This window comes from Macrotis lagotis, chromosome 1 (assembly GCF_037893015.1).
Source record: "Macrotis lagotis isolate mMagLag1 chromosome 1, bilby.v1.9.chrom.fasta, whole genome shotgun sequence".
NCBI lineage: Eukaryota > Metazoa > Chordata > Mammalia > Peramelemorphia > Peramelidae > Macrotis > Macrotis lagotis.
Genome location: NC_133658.1, coordinates 563,857,808 through 563,874,802, shown reverse-complemented (window position 1 = coordinate 563,874,802; position 16,995 = coordinate 563,857,808). Strand labels below are relative to the sequence as shown.

General features: G+C 34.4%; 1 protein-coding gene across 3 annotated transcripts in view; it reads left to right on the top strand.

The window, feature by feature from the left end:
• Positions 1 to 8,710: 8,710 nt before the first annotated feature.
• CD200R1 (CD200 receptor 1) overlaps positions 8,711 to 16,995 on the top strand; it is a 43,045-nt gene continuing 34,760 nt past the window's right edge. For 2 of the 3 annotated variants that reach the window (XM_074214517.1, XM_074214514.1), the window contains exon 1: positions 8,712 to 9,071. In XM_074214517.1, coding sequence (XP_074070618.1) covers positions 8,999 to 9,071 — 73 coding nt within the window. In that variant the 5' untranslated portion in view covers positions 8,712 to 8,998. Of the gene's footprint in view, positions 9,072 to 16,995 lie in introns of all 3 variants that reach the window. The other variant, XM_074214515.1, reaches the window with a different exon arrangement.

Below are 16,995 nucleotides of genomic sequence, written 5' to 3'. Positions count from 1 at the left end.
TCATCTTTGTCTTTATTACCCCATATTGCCTGGAACTTTGTAGACACTTAGAAAATGCTTGTCAATTGACTGGGCAATAAGAGTTCAGAATCTAGGCAGAGGGTCTTGGCAATAGGCACCAAGATCCAGCACCAATCAAGACTGAAAGAATGAATCAAAGACTTTGTGACTCAGAGGTAACTTCTCTACTTCTGCATTAAATTCAGAATGTGAATTAGCTTGAGGGTACACCTGGTAGGCCTGGTAGGAGTGGAGGAGTAAAGAGGCATTAGGTGTCTGAATGATTATGATTGTCTTCCAAATGGCAGAATTCTAATGAAATAGATACTTGGCAAGGAGTGAGATCTTCCTAATAGATATCTTAGCTATTCCTTTTCTCCTTCTGCTTCTCTTCATTAGTATGGATAATAAAATAATTTCACATGAATAAATTTCAATCTGAGGCATAACTTGAAATGTTGGTTATTGCGGCAGTCTTTACAAAGCATACCTGAGGCAAGCAGAATAAAACACAATATCATATTACTTTATTTTGGGAGAATTCACTTAGGGCAAGCACTGATATATTGGTCAAAAAAAGGTCAAAAGGACACCCTCAAGGTCTCTCTTAAGAGCTTTGGAATTGACTATTATGTGACATGGGAGACACTGGCACAGCACTGGTCAGTATGACATGCCCTTATCAGAGAAGATGCTGTGGTCTATGAGCAAAGCAGAATTATAGTTGCACAAAAGAAATGTAAGATGGGGGTGTCTAGGTGGCACAGTGGATAAAGCACCGGCCCTGGAGTCAGGAGTACCTGGGTTCAAATCTGGTCTCAGACACTTAATAATTACCTAGCTATGTGGCCTTGGGCAAGCCACTTAACCCCATTGCCTTGCAAAAAACCTAAAAAACAAAGCAAAAAACAAAAAAAGAAGAAATGTAAGATGAACAAATTTAAAGAATGCATCCCAGATGTTTACAAATGGATAGTTTGTGCCCAACCTGTGGTAGAGCATTTTGAACTCATATGATCAGTCACAGTTGGAGATGCTAAAAAAGGACTGATGCCAGGAATGAAAGACAACAAGCATTTTACCCTAGGGATCTAAATTTCTAATTTTACCCTAGGGATTGACAATTTCTTGCAATATGATGTTTAGCCTCTTTTTTTGATTATGACTTTCAAGTAGTCCAAGAATTCTTAAATTATCCCTCCTCAATCTATTTTCCAGGGTAGTTGTTTTCCCCCATGAGATAGTTCACACTTTCTATTTCTTTGTTCTTTTGACTTTGTTTTATTGTTTTTTGATGTCCAATGTAGTTATTAGCTTCTACTTGCCCAATTCTAATTTTTAAGGAATTGTTTTCTTCAATGAACCATTGTACCTCTTTTTTTCCCATTTTTCCAATTTTGCGTTTCTTCAGTGTATTTCTGTACCTCCCTTTCCATTTGGCCTATTCTGCTTATTTATTTATTTATTTATTTATTTATTTATTTATTTATTTATTTATTTAGATTTTGCAAGGCAATGGGGTTAAGTGGCTTGCCCAAGGCCACACGGCTAGGTAATTATTAAATGTCTGAGGTCAGATTTGAACCCAGGTACTCCTGACTCCAAGGCCACTCTATCCACTACGCCACCTAGCTGCCCCCTATTCTGCTTATTAAGAAGTTTTTTTTAATCCAGGGAATTTTTGTGCCTCTTTTACCATCAGGCCAATTTTGTTTTTTAAGGTATTATTTTCAGAACTTTTTGCTCCTCTTTTCACCTTGTTGTTTAATTCTCTTTTTATAATTTTCTTACATCATTCTCATCTCTTTTCCTAATTTTTCCTCTCCTACTCTAATCTCTTTCTTTAATTCTTCCAGGAATTGTTGTTGGGCATGTGTCCAATGAGCATGTTTCTTTTGAGACTTTACTTATAGCTGTTTTATGTTGTTGTCTTTTTCTGAGTTCATATTATGGTTTGTTTCCTGCCCCCATAGTAGCCTTTTATGATCAAGTATTTTGTTGTTATTTGCTCATTTCTCTAGCTTATTTATCATCTTTGAACTTTATGTTAAAGGTGGACTCTGCTCATCTCAGGGTGGGGAGACCTTGTCTTAAACTTCAGGCTTTTTCATGTTACTGTTTTCAGAATGAGTTCTGGGAATGTTGAAGTTTTGGTGCTTCCAAGGTGTGATCTGGGAAGAGGTTTGCACACTGCTTTCCTGGTCAGGATGGATCTTCTGATTTTTATGCAAGAAATGCCCTGCTCCCCTGCAGCTACAAGTGCTAGTGCTGTTATTGGCCCTAGAATTATGAACAGGCCGTCTGCTCTCCCACAGCTAAGTGTCTAGTGATTCTTTCTGCCTTAGAATTGTGACCAGGTCCCTCCTCTATTGTGATGATACATGAGCTCATTTACACTTTGAAATTGCAACTTTGTTTGGGCAACAGAGTTGTCAATTAATGCCAACTGTACCCCGTGCCACCAAAGGGTCTCTTGAAATCTCTTTATGACCAGTTATCTGACCCTCTTACCATTTCTGGGATAAGAACTGCTGAAGAAGTTGCCCAGCCAAGGCCACCTTCAGCACCCACCCCTGGAGTTGCTGCCCTGTGTGCTCTGGGCTAGTGTTCACCCTAATATCAGAGCTCTCCTGCTGACCTAAATTGTCTTATGTTGAAAGAATATTTTACTCTGACCTAAATTTGATTTGAGGAGTTATTTTAAAGTTGTTTGGAAGGGAATGCTGAAAGAATTCAACCGGGTTGCTGGTTTTAATTTGTCAACCTTGTCTCTGTTACCACGTCCTTCTATTATCAAATTGATGAACACTGATAGACTTTTTAAATTTATAATCACCATGAAAAAGTATCAAGAAATCCTTTTGAGGATATGCAGAGGCAATTTACAGCTGAGGAAATCAAAGCAATCCATAGTCATATGAAATATTGCTCTAAATCTTTACTGATTAGAGAAATGCAAATTAAAGCATCTCTGAGGTACCACCTCACACCTCGCAGACTGTCCAATATGACTAGAAAGGACAATGATGAATGTTGGAAGGGATGTGGGAAATCTGGGACACTAATACCATTGGTAGAGCTGTGAACTCATCCAATCTTTCTGGAGAGCAATTTGGAATTATACCCAAAGGGCAATAAAAATACGCATACCCTTTGGATCCAGCAATAACACTACTGGGTTTATACCCTGAAGAGATCATGAAAGGGGTAAAAACATCATTTGTACAAAAATATTCATAGCAGCTCTGTTGGTGGCAAAGAAATGTAAATTGAGTGAAAGTCCATCAATTGGGGAATGGCTGAACAAATTGTGGTATATGTACAGTATGGAGCACTATTGTTCTATTAGAAACCAGGAGGGATGGGAATTCAGAGAAGCCTTGGAAGGATTTGCATGAACTGGTGATGAGTGAGATGAGCAGAACCAGAAGAACATTCTACACCATAAAAGCAACATGGGGGTGATGATCAATCTTAATAGACTTGCTCATTTCATCAGTGCAACAATCAAGGACAATTTTAGGGTATCTGCAATGGAGAATACTATCTGTATCCAAAGAAAGAATTGTGGAGTTTAAACAAAGTCCAAAGATTATTACCTTTAATTTAAAAAAGGTTATCTTATTATATAATTTTGCTATCTCTAATATTTTATTTTTTCCTTAAGGATATGATTTCTCTCTCAACACATTGAATTTTGATCAATGCATAGCATGGAAACTGTAAAGACTATCAGACTGCCTTCTGTGGGGGGGTGGGGGGAGGGAAGTGAGATTAGGGGAAAACTGTAAAATTCAAAAAATAAATAAAAAAGCAAAACAACAACAACAACAAAAGAAATCCTCTTAACCTAGAGAACTGCAAAAATTCATCCACCCAACTTTTTCTGGTCTATAGAGACAAATTTAACCATGTCTTTACTCATCAAGAATCTATGATATCCAGTCAGTTTAATCCAAGAGCAAATCAATTAAAAAGCCTATAGTTCCCTCTCATCCCAGAGACAGTAGCAGATAGTAATTGAAAAGCTTAATTTTTCTCTTGTAGAATAATTTTCTCTTGTAGATAATTTTTAATGAGAAGTAAATATTTTCTTGGTCAATCAGGAACTATCACCTGAAAATTTCTAGTCAGATAATTCTCTTCCTTCTACCATGTTCTTCATATAACCACTTTAACATGGTTTTCTCCACTCTGATTTCTCCAGACTTCTTGACCACTCCACTTAGATCCTTCACCACTTTCAATGATTCAAATCATTTTATCTTTGTACTCGTTTTACATTTTTCCTGAAATTAAAAAAAATCATGAACTCCTATACTCTGTTACTTCTAAAACCAACATACTTAAAATAATAAATATTTTATCTGGATTCCAATTATATACAATTGTAGTTTCTACGTATCAATTTTTTGGTAAGGCTTTGAATTTTATAAATCCTCCCTTCCCTCCCCCTTTCCCCCACAGAAGCCAATCTGATAATCTTTACATTGTTTCCGTGCTATGCATTGATGGAAATTGAATGTGTTGAGAGGAAAAAAAAAACATATTCTTGAGGAAGAAATAAAATAACAGAGACAGGAAAATTATGTAATACATAAGACAACTTTTTTTTTTTTAAATTGAAGGTCTTTGGTCTTTGTTTAAACTCCACAATTCTTTCTCTGGATACAGATGGTATTCTCTGTCACAGATACCCTAAATTGTCCCTGATTATTGCACTGATGGAATGAGCAAGTCCATCAAGTTTGATCATCACCGCCATGTTGCTGTTAGGGTATACAGTGTCCTGGTTCTGCTTATCTCTGCTCATCTTGTGTCATGCAAATTCTTCCAGGCTTCCCTGAATTCCCATCCCTCTTGATTTCTAATAGAACAATAGTGTTCCATAATATACATATTCCATAATTTGTTTAGCCATTCCCCAATTGATGGACATCCCCTCAGTTTCCAATTGTTTGCCACCACAAAAAGAGCTTCTAAGAATATTTTTGTACAAGTAATAAAACTAACATACTTTTAAAAAAAACCATACCATGGTCTTCAAATGATTATATAAAAGTCAATTTCCTCTTCCTTTTAGCAACAAAACAGCTCCTATTATGTCTGAAAACTTTATGTGTAAGTTTTTTAAATTGTCCTTTATTTTTTAATATAAAATTTATTTAGCATTTTATTTTTCCTCAATTACATAGAAAAACAAGTTTTAACATTCATTTTTAAAACATTGAATTCCAAATTCTTTCCTTTCTTTCCATCTCCCCCACCCCCTTCATTGAGAAAGCAATTTGATAGAGGTTAAATATATGTGATAATGAAAAACGTATCCATAATAGTCATGTTGTGAAAGAAAACAAAGACCACCTCCCCCAAAAAGAATCCTCAAGAAAAATTTTTTAAAAGTATTCAAACAGATTTTTTTTAAAAAACAATTTTTATTAAACATATTTTCTTGTACATTTCAGTCACTAAATTGTTCTTCTTTGAAAAGGTCACTATTTTATCATTTTCTAGGTTAATTTATTTCCACTTCTTATTGCAAAAATATGTTTTTTCTTCCTCTTTCAACAGCTGAATTACTCAAATCTTTAAGGGGAAGGAAGTACCTTACAGTAAGAAGGAAGAGCTTTAAATGTCAAACAGAAGACTTTCTTTATATTTGATCCTTATGGGTAATAGGGAACCAGCAGTTTACTGAATTGGGGGGAGGGACAGGGTGGTGAAATGATCAGACTTACACTTTTACAAAGTCATTTTAGTTGAATGAAAAGTATAGTAGAATAGGGCAAAACTTGGGGCAGGTTGACCAATTAGAAATAATAGGCTTGTTGATTGACTTTGAATGCTCATTGGAGTGGATTTATGGGTCCCATATCTTACTCTAGTCAAGGAGCATGCATACATTCTTGAACACTAAATTTTCTTACCATACAAGTAGAAAGCAGTTAAAAATGGAATTTTTTATTTTATGTCTGACTCATACTTATTTACAATGTAGGAAAATCACTGACAAATGTATTCAACATAGTTCTGAAATAGCAATTTTTGGTTACTTGTCAAAGATATCTACTTTTAAAATAGTAGTTCTGAAATTGAATACTATGCAGTGAGCCTATCATGCAAAAAGAATTGACAACTTTTTTTCTGTTTTCAGAGGTTAGCTTTGTTTTCTGTATTTCAATATTTTCAAAGCTCAGTGATTTCTTCTATGTGGGTTCTTCTCCCCTGATAAAAATTACAGCTCTCACAATCTTGAGGAGATGAGTTGATGACCCCTTTCCCACCCTCACCCCCCTTACTCCCAAATCATCTCCCTCTACTGATGGACCTCTTCAAATTTAATTTAATTGGTACTTGGTCAATAGACATTCAACCTGTCAATGAACTGATAATCAGATTAGGTTTGATAAGAAGAAAAAGAAATTTTAGTATAAGAGAAAAATATTTAAGTTGGTGATCATAAGAATAAGTGGATAGTCATTTCAGTAGTGACTGAATATAAAGGGCTCAACTTAGTTCATAAATTGCTTTTGTAAACTGCTCTCCCAACCTTGTTCACACCATTTCCCTTCTTTTCTATATCTTTTCCCTTTCTTTAAAGCTCATCCTTAAACTCCTGTTGAGAAGTCTTCCTAGTTTTCTGGAATCCACAGTCATTTCTTCCCTGAATCTAGATCTTTAGAATTTTAAAGGAAGTATAGTGATTATTTAGACCAACCCTGCCTAATTTTCCATATAGGACTACTGGAACTGAGAAGTTTTGTTTTACCTAGGTCCTACAGCTAGTTTTTCATAGAATTGGAACTAGCATTGAATTTTCTTGACTTCTAGTTCCCAAGTTTTTCCACAGCACTTGTCTATGCCATTTTTTTCTGAACATTATCATTTAACTTTAATGTATATACTTCTAAATTCTCTATTTAGATTAAATGCTTTTATAATTAGATTGTAAGAAAGTAAGGAACACATCCAATATTTTTTTTCAGCAACTCCAGCACATGCTTTGCTCATGGTACACAGTCTTGCTTTTTTGATTTTTCAAGGAACTTTTAAGGCTGAAGTGGAGAAGGTTCTATGGGAACAGCAGTTGAATATGGGTCAGTTGGTCCTGAGATAGGTGAGCACCCTTCTGAAGGAACAGGTGATGGAAGTTCAGATCCCTGAATCCAGTGTGCTAACATGGCTAATCCCAGAGAAGCCAGCCGGTACCCTGGGAAAGTTGTTTTCATTGTGAAGGGCAGGGTGACACTGGAAGGGGTTCGCCTTGAGAGAGGGGTGTGCACCTTGGAATGACTGGAGATTGCTTCTGATGAGATGGAACTCTAGGAAGTGTGCTAACAGTACAGTTGTACAGCTCCTTGAATGGCAAGCCGATATTGTCCTACTGTTAAAACTATTGCCAATTGTATCACACTGAGGAGCAGTTCACAGTACAAAGATGAAGGTCGAGAGGAAAGACTCTACTGATGATTAGCCCACTGAAAGCCAGGTGAGGATCCTATTACCATATAGTGCAGCTTGGTTAGTGGAAATACAGATGAACGCTTATCTCTATATGATAGAAATTGGGGTATTAGATTTTTTTTTAGATTTTTTTTTCAAGGCTATGGGGTTAAGTGGCTTGGCCAAGGCCACACGGCTAGGTAATTATTAAGTGTCTGAGGTTGGATTTGAACCCAGGTACTCCTGATTCCAAGGCCAGTGCTCTATTCACTGCGCCACCTAGCTGCCCCAGATTTTTCTATTAACATTTCTTGCCTACTAAAATTGGCATTTCAGATATTTGGCATTATACATACATTGGAGAGAGGTCATGTTCTTTTTTTGCCTTTTAAAAAATTATTTATCCGTAAAATGTCTTGTTAAATATTAATTTGGACCTATCAGTTATTGGCCTCAAAAAGTTCACTTTTTCCATTTATTACATTAATGTAATACATTATGTAATCATTTACATAATAATTATGTAATAAATCAATGTGCTTAAGGAAAGTATGCTAAGGGGATGAAGAGGAAGATTGAAAAAATTTGGAAAATGGAATTACACAACTGTAATCTCAAAGGCAAAAAATGCAAGATTATTTTTATCTTTCTTGGGAAAATTTCTTTGCCCTACTAGAGTTCTGTATAGGAGTTAAAGATTCCTAGCATATAAAGGTTCATGATTTCCCATATATGATCTGTCCTTTTAATGGGCAGAATTTAAATGGACTGCTTCTATTGAATTTATCAGAAGGATAGTACCGGGACAAGTTGAGATGCTTATGAAGAATTAAAATGAGATTTCTCATTTTATGTGTCATTTAATTTGTCATTTTCATTTTTTAATTTAAAATTAATGATTGACAAAGCTACAGGAGAATGACAATGATGTCCTTAGTCAAATGTGAAAATTCCCATAAAGGAATTTATTCATTTCTCATTCATTCATCTCTTATTCTCATTTCTAATTTATTCATTTGTCATAGGAAAAAGATGAAATTACTAGGTAAGAAAACCATTGTTTAAACTTTGTCATTAAGATCATGGGGTTTTTCAACTTTAAAAAGTTTCTGATAGTTATCCTGCTGGTAGTAATTCAATGATATCTATTGAGCATCAATAAATATCCTGCCTTACTGTCTAACCTAAGTCAGAGAAATCCGGTTTGGCTTCCTCTGCAAACACTTCTGAAAAATTAATCTGTTCACACCAGAGCCTAGTGGAGAACCAATGAGCATGCAGATAACCCTGTCAATCAGCTTCCTTGATTTGTCTTCTCAGCATTTCTTATAGGAAATCTGTTGCTGTGTCAAGTCATAGAGAACAACGCGACCCAAGTTACTAATCAGTCAGAAACACATATTGCTGAAGGAAGAGGAAAGGGTGCAGGAGGACTAATGGGCTGGGAACCACCATCAAGGAAAAGAGACATTCATATTAGAGAAGGACTCACCATGTCCATAGTTCTATCCCTAGCTAACAGGCCAGAAAGTACAGAGTGAAGGGCAAAAAAATTATGGGAATGAACTCCATTTGGAAGTCTTTTGAATTGTTGCTGCTGACTCTTCTCATTAGCTCCCTACTAGCCGGTAAGTCTGAATTCTCTTTGAAAGGATATTTAGGAAATGATCAGCAAATTTTGATCTTAAGGACTACTGAACTTTGCATTTGTCTGAGTACTGTGCCAGTTTTTTTTAATGTAGACATACTTATGTATAAAAACATATGCTTAGGTATGCTTTCTTTAAACTTTTTCATTTTTTCTAAAATAGTCCAATCATCTTTTGCTCTCGTTTTTTAATAAGTTGAAAACAAATTACTGTTTTCTGTTACATGTGCAATCTACATGGTCATTTCATTTAATTGAACAGCTATGGTTTCTTATCTGTGATAGAGATGTGTATTCATCATTGAAAACTGTGGGTTGGAAGAGATACTCTTCAACCTGTGGGTTTCTGTGGGAGTTCTGAGGGGGGTAAGAAGTTGTTCTTTGGGAGTCCTGGTTTCACTGTCAAGAGTTGGTAGGTGTTGCTGTAGGAGGTGATTTTGAAGTTTCACTTTGAGTAGAAAGAAGTGGGTACAAGGGAAATATATGTGTTTGTATCATTTAACAATCAAATGTGATTAAATTATAGTTATCCAAATGTCTAACTTGAAATCTTGTCCAGTCTCTAGAGGCACACTTTTATATTGTTTTTCTAATGGAGTAATTTTGTAGCCTGAAGTAGAAACCCAAAATAGTCAATGTGAATAAAATGCCTCCTATACCTGTACCTTAGTTCGCATTTTAATGGGGGGGGGGGGGGTTTCCTCTTATTTATACTCTGACTTTTATGTATTTTTTTTAAACAAAGAGTAGTACTATTCATTGTACCACTGTAACAGCAATCCCTAAGGTTGAGATAATGCAGCAGTTTAAACTTATATTGCATACTTTTAAAGTTATTACTCTATGATTTGATTCCTCCAATAGAGAATATTTTGTAAAGTTTTATTAACACTTGTTCAATGAAAAAACAAGTTTTAGGGGGAAATGATGATGGATTAGTGGGTATTGATAGAGATGCAAAGAAAGAAAGGAAAAAGCATCAATAAAAATATGTAGAAGAAAACAAGAAATTAAAAAGGAGGTGCAAACAGAATAGTTTTGTTACTACCCTGATAAATATAATATGGACTTTCAAAATTCAACCTGCCTATAATAGAAGCCCATGGTTTCATGTACAATACTCTTTTTATTGAAATAGTTTTGATAACTTCATAATTAAAATCATTTCAAAAATCATGTTCTTAAAAACTGTTGCCATAGCACTTTCAGGTTTACAAAATGCTTTTGTTACAATATTCCTGTGAAGAATTGTATTATTATTGTATTATTATTCCTATTTTATAGATGAGGAAACTGAGACTCAGATAAAATGATTTGCCCAATGTCCCCAGAAACACTGAGCAAGGAAAGGAAACTATTATAAGTAAGAGATTGTCCCATAAATTTTCTCCCCATAAGTTTTGGATCAAGGGAAAAAACCCAGCATGGCTTAGAAAAATTCAAGATGAATCTTTCATCTATAATTCAAGTGTATCTGTAATATAATCAATAAAATATTTTCTAGATTCTAATTATTAGATATTCTAAATAATCTAAACAAATACTATAGATACTAAAGAACAAAAGTCAATAAAAGCTACCTTTTGTCTTCTTACACCTCCTTTCTACTGTATTTTCTGAAATCCAATGACAGTGGCCTTGCCTTTGCACTTTATTTTTCTTTTCTTTTCTTTTTGGTTGTCTTCCATGTCTGAAATGCTTTCCCTTCCCATCTCTATCTTCTGACTTCTGAGCTTCTTTCAAGTTTCAGTTAAAATCTTATCTATATGAGGAAACTTTAAGAGTTTCCCTAATTCTAGTGTCTTCCCTCTGTTCATTATTTTCTAATTTGTCTTCTCTATAGCTTGTCTGTGCATAGTTGTTTGTATATTGTCTTTCCCTTTAGAGTTCCTTGAGATCAGTTATTGTCTTTTGCCTTTTTTTTGTAACCACAGTACTTTTTACAGTGCTTAACACTGTAATACAAGAGATGTTTAATAAACTCTTGCATTGCTGACTTGACTCATTATATTAGAGCTATTAAAGAAAGTTTAGGGGTGGCTAGGTGTTACAGTGGATAGAGTACCTGCCCTGGAGTCAGGAGTACCCTGAGTTCAAATTCGTCCTCAGACACTTAATAATTACCTAGCTGTGTGACCTTGGGCAAGCCACTTAATCCCATTGACTTGCAAAGTCAAAAAGAAGAAGAAGAAGAAGAAGAAGAAGAAGAAGAAGAAGAAGAAGTAGAAGAAGAAGAAGAAGAAGAAAGGAATTAGTTCTGTGCTTCCATTGATACAGGGAACTCCCGTATGAGGAAACTCCCTCTACCAATGTAGTCAGTACCTTCTCTGCAACTTAATAGTTTAGAGAGTTGTCTAGAGCACTGAGAGGAAAAATGACTTGCCCATGGTTACAAAACCAATATGTGTCAAAGATAGGACTCAAACTCAGGTCTTCTCTAATTATTATTAGTAAGAAATAAAAAATAGGCAGCTACTTAATTCAATAGCTTCTAGGATATGTTGTAAGATAATAGATTTTCAAGACTTGTCCAGAATAGACTGGAGGATAGTTTGGTACTGTTTAATGCTTAGAGTAACTCTGGGATATTTATTGGGATGAGTCTGTTTTTTAAGTCCCTGAGATTAATATTCTTGGTGAGGAATATATGGTAATTTAGTAGAATTTTATAAAAATAAGTATATGAAATGAGAAATAAATTATTGTAGAATTAGATTTTTTCAAGAATTGCATCACAATACTGAGCTATCATTGCCTATGAGCCAATACCTTTGATACAGATCATATTAGTTACTTATGACCAGGACTGAGGGAGAAATCTTATTACTGCAAGCAATAGAATTGGGTTTTCAACAGAGTGTCTTGAAAGAAAATATAGTCAAGCAGTTTTTTTTATTTCTGTCACATTTTTAAGATTTTAATTTAGTTTTAAACATCTAAGTTTGTGGTCTGACCATGAAGGAATTTTCACAAATTGTTTTAGATAAATTCTTTCTAGTATTAAGTATCCATTTTTCAATTAAATTTGCTATTGCCATCTATGAATCAGTAATTTTGAGGATGTTTGGGTAATCCTAGAAGATGCTTTTTTCCCTTTTCTTGTTGTTTTAGGTTAATTTTCATCTTCCACTAGAGGTCAGGCAAGTAGCAAGAAAGGGGATGAAATATAAATAAATACCACTGAAGTCCTCCCAAGTCTCTCCGTTAGTGAGGGCATTTTGAAAACTATGCTACAGGGCAAGCTTGGCATGTAGGAAGCAGGTGGGCTTGGGAGGATGAATCTGATAGTGTTATCCTTTGTTTGGGGCTCAGATTGAGGATCAATTTGTATTGATGCATCCCATCATTAGTTGTAAATTAAGGAACAGTTGGATTATGGTAACTCTTGAAAACTATTTATTTAGTTTTAGAGTAGAAGTTCTTAGTCTGGGATCCTCAGAGTCTGTGAAATTGAATATGAAAAAAATTGCATACTTATTTCAATGTAATTGGTTGCCTTTGTAGTGTTATGAATTTTACTTTTTTTATTTAAAAATTTTGCAATTAAAAATTTAAAAAATATTCTAAGAGTTCGAAAAGGTTAAAGCGTTAAAAGTCAATGACATAAGATATAAAGGACCTCTATTTTAAATGGATTGCTTGAAAGGAAATGGAAATGAGAATGGGATGAAATGGGGAATCATGTCTAAGGAAATAACAGGCTCTTAAAATATTGGAATAAAAAAGAAATTATCAGAAAGGTTGAAAGTCAAAAAATGTTGAAGCTGATTTTTGAAAATGAGGTGTTAATGTTATTCCAATCTTTGTTTCTATGGATAATTGAAATTAGTTGTATTGTAATTCCTCTCCATAATGCTACCCATTTTTGGTCCTCTTGTCCTTGTTTTTATTAGTACTATGTTTATTTCTATAATTCACAAATCAATCAATAATCATTTATTAGTCATCCATATGTAAAACATGGTGCTTAAGACTGAGGATTCAAAGAAAATTCCTGACCTCAAAGAGCTCCCAGTCTCATGAGGAAAATGGCACAATCATGCACAAATAAGCTATATATACAGGATAAATACAAGAAAAATGAGAGATAATCCCAGAGTGAGGATTAATTAAGGGGATTAGGAAAGGATCAAGTTAGATAATATATATAAATATATATATAAAATATATATAAAATGCATAAAAACCCCAAAGTCTTTTGTAAATTATTGTCATTATTATTATTATTTGAATATTCTAAAAAAGAAAATTCCCCATGGTCTTATATGATAGTAATCGCACTATTATCTCTCTGCTTAATGATGGAGAAAATACATAACAGCAAAAAAAGAATTTAAATGAATTGTTCAGTGACTTTTAGTTTTGTTCTCTTCTTTATGCATTCCCCTTTGGGGGATCATGGCAAGGATATTGGATACCTTTCCTTTTCCAGCTCATTTTACAAAGGAGGCAAACAGGGTTAAGGGATTTGGTTACAAAACTATTAAGTATCTGGGACTGGATTTGACTTTATGAAATTGAATCTTCCTAATTCCAATCCCATTTTTCTATCCACTGTATCATCTAAATGTCCTGTAGTTAAGTGCAATTAGTTGGATATCTACAATAGTATGAATTGTTATTTAAATAATGTCTGTACTAATATAGAGGGCAAACAAAATCTTTCTGTGATATTTCCTCCTTGGGATTTTAACTTCTTAAAACTGAATGGGGCAGGTCTTTGCTCTGACATTAATCATAGCATCAAAAATCTAGAGTTGGAAGGAATCTGAAAGGTCATTTTGTCTAATACCCTCTTACATGTGGTAAAATGGAAGATCCAGGATTCAAATTCAAATTATGTGACAAGTGCCATGTTCTTTTCACTCATCCCACTGATACTGCCTTATCAATGTGAGACCTGAGTACTCCTTGTCAATTGATAACACAGTAAGGATGAGTGAAGTTAAGGTTAGTCACAAGCTATGTTCTTGGGTTTAGCTTTTAAAAGGAGAGCTAGGAAAAAAATGAAGTTTGATTCTGTATCCAAACACCACCATCAACTTTGGTAGAGCCAGCATTTCAGTTGTTATTTTAAATATAGTAACATAAATTGAAAGTAAGAGAAATAAAATATTTGTCTTAACTATTCAGAGAAGGGGCATTCTTATTAACCAATTAAGTAGAAAAAATTGTTGGAAACCAAACTTAGGGGTTTGATTATTTAAAAGTACAAAAGAATTTGATAGACAGGCATAATGGATAGCACATTCCAAAGTCAGGATGGGTATGAGGCATATTGGTTTTGTGACTAGAGCAAGTTATTGACTTCTGTATTCTCTCAGAGTTGCAGAAATAATGTTTGTTTGTTTATTTTTGCAAGGTAATGGGGTTAAGTGGCTTGCCCAAGGCCACACAGCTAGGTAATTATTAAGTGTCTGAGGTCAAATTTGAACTCAGGTCCTCTTGATTCCAGGGCTGGTGCTCTATTCACTGTACCATCTAGCTGCCCCAGAAATAATGTTTTTAATGGATATCTGGGAAAAACTGAACATTCTAATGCATCCTTAGTGCAACTATAGTTTGGCATAGAAAGCAACAAGAGTCACAAAACAAATTATATCTTTTGCCCCAGTAATTCCATTTCTAGGATTTTCTTCTAAAATTATTTTTAAAAAGAGGAAAAGACTAATATTACCAAAAAAATTTCATAGCTGCTTTTGTTGCAGTAGCAAAAATTTAGAAATAACTTATAGTCAACTTACATGAAAAATTGATATGCCATTTGTGTTATATTAGTAGAATAAATGGCTCCATAAAATGATAACATAATAATAAATGTATACTCATGAAAACATATATTATATATTTGTTATGATTATAATGTATAATAACATATATGATGGCATATAATAATAAATACACAAGGAAATATGGAGAGATCTATATGAGGTCATGCATAGTAAAATCACCAGAATTAGTACTGTGTTCACATTCACTACCACTATATTAAAAAAAAAGAAAATAAGGAAAATAAGAGCAAAATTAAATTAATCACAAATAAATCTGGAAAGGGATATGGAACCAAATTCTTTTAGTTTTGTCTTGTTTAAGACTAGGGAGATTTGTCACTTACTTGGTTGAGAGTTAATAAAGTTACAATAATAAATAACTTGTCTATACACATATGAAAGGTAAAATAAAATGGAGAGAGCAAGGAATGAATTAGGCTGAAAAAAGCAGGTCTGACCTACATAGGTCTTGATTCTTTAGCACAGTCACTGTGCTACAAGGTGTAAAGACTTCAGTAAGGGAGACCAATGAAGGATTATTGCTGTTCCAGTGATGTAGTCATGATTGGGATAAAGCATTTAGAATTGCTGGATAGCATTGGGCATGGAGAAGAGAGGTGGAATTTTGGAAGAACAAAAATATTTGTTTAAAGATTGACTATAGATGAAAAAACTAGGTCAAAGATGATTCTAAAGTTCTAGGATAGTGGAACAAATGATAGCACTAAGTAAATCAGTTATTTGGAAAAGAGAGACTATGTGATGGGCAAAACAAAGAGCTTCATTTGGAAAATAGTAGAGATGTAATGGTAGAATACTCAAGTGGATTTGTCCTATCAATAATAGTGAATTCAAGCCCATAGGACACTTAAGAACACAGGTTAGGGACAGAATTATAGATTTGTGAATAAACCCCAAAGAAGCATGTAATAACTGGAATTAAAAGAGTAGTTAGAACAAATATGTCTAGGGGAAGAAAAGATATGGACACCATATGGGAATTACAGAAGAAGAAGATTCAAGAATCAATGCTGAAAAAATCCAAAAGAAAAGCAGATAGTATAACCAAAATTATATACAGGGGCAGCTAGATGGTGCAGTAGATAGAGTGCCCAGCCTGGGATCATGAAAATCCATCTTCCTGAGTTCAAATCTAGCTTCAGACACTAGCTATGTGACTCTGGGAAAGTCACTTAAACTTGTTTGCCTCAGTTTCCTTATCTGTAAAATGATTTGGAGGAGGAAATGGCAAACCACTATAATATCTTTGCCTAGAAAGCTCCAATTGCGATCACTGAAATGAGTGAACAAAAACAATTTTATCAGGAGAGAGAGAAAAGATTATTTTATTCATTAAGGTAATTGTTGGGGAGCAATAAGCAGTTTTAATAGAATAGTCTGGATAGGAGTAATGTAAAAAAAAAAGATTATCCCAGTCCCTAACACAAAGTAAATACTTAATAAAAATGCTTTTTCATTCAGTGAAAGGGTAATAGTTATTTGGAAAGTGAGGAAATAGGTAGATATCAGGGTTTACTACTTTAGCAATGAAAAAGGAGAGAAGGAGAGATTGCAGGTACTGGAGAGAGACAAGAAAATGGTAAAGGCATAGAAGGGGAAAAGATTGAGCCAGAGTATAAACAGAGTTTTAACTTGAGAGTAGAAGAGAAACGTCCCCCTCCCACCATATACAGGGGAAGAATAACAGAGTAGATCTTGGGGCAACGATGTATATGCAGTGAAATGCTAGAAGACAGTGTGGCTTAGACTTGAGGTCACACTTGGGTGTGAATCCCAAATCCACCATGTATAGGTTGTTGACCTTTTAACTTTTCAGAGTTTTGTCACATCCTTAAACAAAAGGAATAATATTTACATTTAGCTTACAGGGAAACACTTGGAAAACTTTAGAGGGCTATATAAATTTGAAGTATGGAGGTAAAAATCAGGAAATTCACAATTTGTTGATTTGGGGGAAAAACTTTATCTCCCCTGTATGCCTTAAGGGCTATCTGCTTAAATTAATTTTGGCAACTAAACTAAAAAAATCATCTTTCCACTTTCTGATTTCACTATAAAATCAACTGGAGTGTTGATGAGTTATATTAAGTCTAATCATTCCCCCCAGTGACC